Source organism: Sciurus vulgaris, assembly GCF_902686455.1.
Source record: "Sciurus vulgaris genome assembly, chromosome: 11".
Taxonomy (NCBI): Eukaryota; Metazoa; Chordata; class Mammalia; order Rodentia; family Sciuridae; genus Sciurus; species Sciurus vulgaris.
This window is the reverse complement of record NC_136472.1, coordinates 21402501-21409089: the sequence shown is the minus strand read 5'-3', so window position 1 is coordinate 21409089 and position 6589 is coordinate 21402501. Positions and strand designations below refer to the sequence as shown.

Below are 6589 nucleotides of genomic sequence, written 5' to 3'. Positions count from 1 at the left end.
TTTGTTGATGTTTTGCCATAATTATTGTTGAATTGTAACATATCATGTCAAAGAGGAAAGAGCTTGTGAAAGTAAGTGACTGCCTATGTTTCTGGAAACAAAACAAATCTGATAATTTTGGTGCTCACGTGACACCTTGCTTCTCTACAGTGGGTTTCCAAGTATTTTTGTGTGTTAATTTTGAGAAACGACCAAAGTGCAATAACAAAATTATATGAAGATAACAAATGGAAGGATTTTAACTTTAAATTACACTCCTAATTTTTGAAACATTGAACATTGAACATTGAATTTTGACTCTGATAGTCCCTGTCTGCACAGACTCTGATCTTCAAAGTGGTTAGAAGATCAGGCAAAAAGAGGTCTGTGGTTTGAGATTTGGAAAGGAAGAGTCTATGGATTGTGGAAGTTAGTATCTTGAGCTTATCTGGGAGGGAAAAATAAATAGGTAACAAGTTGCCACAGAATAAGTGACAATTTATTTTCTCTGGATCTGAGTCATCTCATAGCTCATGGAAAATATGTCACAGAAGGAAAGAGAAAATTGGTATCCAGAATCTGGATATGAATGTCAACATATTTGTTAATAATTTTTTAGATAAAAAGGTTTCTTTTCATGTTTATGTGGAAATTGATAACTGAAGAATAAAATAAGTGGGCTGGGTTTGTAGCTCAGTGGTAAAGTGCTTGCTTACCACTCAGGAGACCCTGGGATCAAACCTCAGCATAAAGATAAATAAATAATTGGAAATACTGAAATTTTGAGTCATACTATACAGGTTGCCTAACACACTTAGGATGCACTGCTGAAGTCAATCTCTTTTCTTCATCTATGTACAGGGTACACTAATTATCTCATGTCTGACGGATTCTGAATTATGGAGGCCATTTTTTTTTTTTCATCTAAGTGACATCTTCTTGTTCTGCTACTAAGGAGCCATATCCACCTGAATGCATGGGAGGCTGGACTCATTCAGGGGTGGAAGAATTCCTTCTGGTAGGGTTAACTGAAAATCCTAACTTGCGGATCCCTCTCTTCTTACTCTTTGCCCTGATTTATTTATCTCATCACTCTGACAGGTAATTGGGGGATGATTGTCCTAATCAGGTTAAACACCCAGCTTCATACTCCAATGTACTTCTTCCTTAGCAATCTCTCTTTTTGTGATATCTGCTACTCCACAGTTTTTGCTCCTAAGATGCTTGTCAACCTTCTTTCCAAACATAAGTCCAGTACATTTTCTGGCTGTGTTCTACAGAGCTTCTTTTTTGCAGTGTATGTCTCCATAGAGGTCATCCTCTTGTCTATGATGGCTTATGACAGGTATGTGGCAATAGCCAATCCCTTGATGTATACAGTCATTATGACCCAAAGCATCTGTATTCAGATGGTCCTTGCATCTTACTTGGGTGGTCTCATTAATTCACTGACACACACCATAGGTTTGCTCCGACTAGACTTCTGTGGTCCTAACGTTGTGAATCATTACTTCTGTGACATCCCTCCTCTCCTAAGGCTTTCCTGCTCTGATGCCCGTACCAATGAGATGCTGCTCTTGATCTTCTCTGGGATCATTGCAGTGGTCACTTTCATCATCATCATGGTCTCCTATGTGCGCATCATTGTTGCCATCCAGAGAATCCGCTCTGCTGAGGGGAGGCGCAAAGCCTTCTCCACCTGTGTCTCCCACCTGACTGCTGTGACCTTGTTATATGGATCTGTGACCTTCAGCTACGTCCAGCCAAGCTCACAGTATTCCTTGGAACAGGAGAAGGTGTCTGCTGTGTTTTACACATTGGTGATCCCCATGCTGAACCCACTCATTTATAGCCTGAGGAATAAGGATGTGAAAGATGCAGCAAAAAAATCATTTCTGTGGAAGAGAAACCCCACTTGACTTCATCCTGATTGTGAACTTGCTCACCTAAATTTACAAAGAGACTTTATCTTACAAAGAAAATTGATTTAAAGTTGTATCTAGACAGCATCATAAACAAAACTAGAACAGTGATACTGTTAAGCAACTTGGGATAGTAATTTTGAGTTTAACTACTGAGCTATTCATTATTTTGATAATATCGTAGCTTCACTCTTTCAAAAACTGAAAAATATTTCTAATAAACTCTCTTGCTAAATCCGAATGTATCACCATGGTTTTAAAAGACTGTGATAGTAATTCAAATAAAAATAATATTTTAATGATAGTGATTTATCAAAAATATTCGTGTCTTGTAGAAGAACTAAAATCTCTCGTTGTCATGACTTTGTTAGATCATACCATATTTTTTGTTCTAATAATATTATCATTCAAATAAAGTTTAATATTTATCTTTTTATATTTATATTATTCATAATAGAAGTCTAAAATGACTATTGAAATATGATTCATTATTTGTAGTTTACTTATTCAACATATTTCTTTACAGTACCTCTACTGTTCTAGTTACACTGCACCTTACAAACCTAGAGATTTGAGCAACGGAGCCAAAGGTATTAGAGGAACAAAGCAAAGAGGTACCTGGTAAGTGGGAAGTAAGCAATATTTGAAGATGTTTGGCTCTAAAACGGATTTTTTAAAAACAGTAGACAATAAGAATGACAGGTCATGTAGGACCATATATTTCAAGTACCTTTAATGGGATAGCATTTTTAAGACTCTCAATGGCTAATAAATGAAGCTCAAAATGAAATGCAAAAGAATGCTTTAGGAAATTGTTTTTGTGATGTCATTGTTTTCAACATATTCAAAGTCAAGAAACTAATAATTTAGGGGAGAAAAGTAAAAAAAAAAAATCTGAGTTATATAAAGTTATTGCAGGTGAATAATAAAGTGTATACATTTTAGAGCTATTTCATAAATAGGACCTGGCAAAGCATTAGATTTCTGGGTTTTTGTTTTGTTATTAGAGAAATGGTTCATAGTGATTTTGAACTTGTGTCCCTTCAATAATAAATTTGAATCTGAAAAATTATCAGATTTGTCATTTGGGATTTTGTTATCAGAGGAAAAGGTTAATAAGGATTTTGAAACTGTGTCACTACAATAATAAAATTTTCATGAGGAAAAAAGGAAAACAGGGCAGGGGCCTGGGGATATAATTCAGTTGGTAGGGTGCTTGCCTGGAAAGCAGGAGGTCCTGGGTTCAACCCCAGAACCACAAGAAAAAAAAAAAAAAAAAAAGGAAATGGTAAGAACGTGGCATCATTATAACTTCTAAATAAAGAGGTTTGTGGTAGACAGTATGGCCGAGAACAAAACCTAAGAGGTGTCCTGCATTAATGTCCTGCATTCATCAAGAAACAGCAAACAGGTTGGAACTGCAGCAAAGAAAGAACAGAAAACACGTTTTAAAGTGCGTCAGATCAGATGGTGTGTAGTGAAGAATCCAAGGGGGCGTGGGATCTGAATGAAAAGAAAGGGAAATTTCCCAATTTACTTGTTGGAAAAGTCATTCTGACTCAATAATCATTAAATCATAGAATGTGTTTGTGTAAATGCTACAGAATGGCAAGAGTGGAGATAAGAACCCCAAAAGAGTTTGCACAGAAATTCAGCTAAGTTCTCATTGTCATGTTAGCAAGACTGTCATAGCAAAACTTGTGAGAAGCACATTGCAGGACGTTTGGGTGAAAAGAATCAAAGACGACTTCAAAGATATTTTCAACAGATGAGCAAATATGGGATGATTAAAATATATGAAGTTTATAAAATATGTATTATTTTTAAGGATATGTATGATAATTACAAAGTTTCTCATGCGCTAAGGCCAAAAAAAGAAAAAAATCAGGCTTAGTACAAATCAGAGAATTATGTGTACAAGTTCTCTATTGGTAGGTAATAAATGTAAATTTTTAAACTAAATGTTTTACTCGAAAAACTAATTAAATCAGTTTTAATTTTTGTAAGCAGGTGGATAGATCACTAATATATCCATGGATTTTACTGCTTTATATTATCTCTTAAAAGCTGAAATATGTAACATAGGAAAAATATGAAAAAAATGCATTATTCTGTGAAATTCAAATAATTTATATATTTAAGCTACAAAAGAGTAAAAAAATTGTAAGATACAAAATAATATAGTGAACAGGGTTTGCACACTGTCTGAAGATGATCAAGGCACTACCTTATACTAGATCTTGGACTTTGAGAAAGCATGTATATGAACTTCATACTTGAAAATAACATTGTATCATTATTAATAGTATGCAAAAAGTATATATATGTATAAATATACACATCTGTGTGTACATATTTTAAGATACAGATTAATAAAAAGTTGACACATCGATTATAGGTATTGCAGGTGGTGGTTTTAGATAAGGAATTTAGGAGTGATCACAAATATACTTATTTATTCTTGAATGACTTCTGAAAAATTGCAATGTTTTCAAATTTCAAGAATATGAAAATATGGGATAAAGTGTTTATAAAGTGAGAGGAATATTCTTTTCTTCTGGATGAATGGAATCAATGGTGACCTAAACCATTATATCCACAAAAATAAGGGGAATAGCAAGATTCAAAAGAAGTGAATGACTGCTATGTACAAAGAGCATGGGTATATACAGCATGTACTTCAGAAAGGTGTGACCTTGGAGGGATGAGACAGATTTTTATCACTGTGATTCAGGCAACATTTGGAAACCCAGGGTTGTCATTCATGAAGGCTCTACCAGAGTTCAGAAAAAATCAGCTGAGCAGTTGGCAGAAGCATCCTAGGTTTGACCCCACGGGGCTACATTTTCCTTCAGGACATAAGTTGAAATCTGGCCTGAAGAGGCCTAGAGACTAAATAAAGTGGCATACAGGGAGACAGACAAATAAATAAACAAATAGAAAAAAGGGTAGCATGATATGGGTACATAGGATACATGACAGATGACAGACAAAAGAAAGGAGGAAAGGAAGAGAGAAAAATGGATCCATGATGGACTCAAGTGAACAACTTTAGAAGAGCAGAGAAGAGCTTTGGTAGTGTTCAGAATAATACAGGAAAAACAGAATGCCCAAAATGTGCACTTCAGCTGTCTAGAAGACAAAGATTTGCTAGAGGGAAGGAACAGCAATAAATATAAAGAAGATTTTCCCTTTATAACAGTTGCCAGACTTGTATCCCTCTGCACACCAGGTAGAGAGGGTGAGAATGTTCTTTTAAAAAACACAAGTGAAAACATAAGGGAGATCAGTTTAGTACAGGGAGAGATGGTAGGAGAAGGAGGAGGAACCGATGGAAAATGAGAGGAACAGTGGAATGACTCAGAAGCAGGACAAGTGGAAGAAGCATGAGGTTGGATACTGAGCCCCTGCAAGCCTGAACAATTAATAATTAAATTTGTACCTATCGGGGAATGTGAAACCCTTCCTTGAAAAACGTAATGTCATCTTCAGGTTCTGTGTTGTTTTCATTCATGGGGAAATAGCCCATGAGAGAGAAAACACATAAAATACAACAGGCCCCAGAACGTCTGCATGTTAGTGTTAGAAAAGGCTTCCACAAATTGCATAATTAACATATCAAAGAAAATAAATAGTTGGAAAAATTGTTTAAGGTAAAGTAACTTAAGGAAAATTAAAATACATGAAATTGAAAACATGAAATTGTGTGACAAAAATTCATTCAGACTCTGAAATTAAGAACTTTTGAAAGTAAGAGCATGTCTGACAAAGTAAAAACAGTATTGATAAACTCCAGCATATCTCAATATAAATCATCTAAACTGAAGCACAGGGAGAAAATATGTACAAAACCAGGTGGAAGAAACAGGAAATTCAATCACATGCTGTGAAAAACATTTAGGTGAATTTCCAAAGGATGAGGAGAGGATGGATAGAATGCAGACTTGAAATACAAGCAAATTTTAAATACAATAAGAAAAACTGACTACATTTTTCCTCAACCAATAATTTTAACAAACATATTCAAAAGGAGAAAAGATGCCTTGCTCTTAGCAGAGTTTTTCACAATATTTAAAACTGATAACAAAATTGTCCATCGTTGAATGAATACCCATTTTTACATATTCACACAATGGTTATGTAAACAGAATTATACAAAAAATGTAGTGATGTACACAACAATGTAGATGCCTCACACTAATGTTAGGCTCAGTAAAAGAAGACACAAAAATAAGCATATGTAACCTTCATTTCTACAAGATTTAACAATATGAATATCACAGTTAAAATATTCTGTTCAAGAAGATATATTTATGAGTGCTGGAAAGGATCATGATTTAGTTGGTAATCAATCATACTGACATAAGTAATATATAAATAGTTTTAATATAAAATGAACATAAACTAAACTGTGCATGTTTTTAAAAAGGTCAAAGAGGAAAACATGACAATATAGACTCTCAATGAGGATAAGAGTAAAAGCAAAAAGAAAGGTAAATGTTAAGTTTATGTAAAGTTCCACATAATGATTGGATTTGATTGCACGGTAACAGAAAGGGTTTAAAATAAATAAAATATAAATAAGTATGCAAACTACAGGTTCCATTATTGGAGCTAAATTATGTAAAGTTCTAACATTAGAAGGATAGTTACAACAGGAAAAAGTGCCATTATGTTTATATTTCAAA

At 34.4% G+C, this 6589-nt stretch overlaps 1 protein-coding gene across 1 annotated transcript; it reads left to right on the top strand.

Annotated features, from left to right (window-relative positions):
* Positions 1-955: 955 nt before the first annotated feature.
* On the top strand, positions 956-1898 carry LOC306638965 (olfactory receptor 5J3-like; the record flags this gene model as incomplete). The annotated part of the gene is given in 2 exon segments (XM_079102415.1): positions 956-1060; positions 1062-1898. Coding segments are annotated over 2 exon segments (942 nt in total).
* Between the last annotated feature and the right edge of the window lie 4691 nt (positions 1899-6589).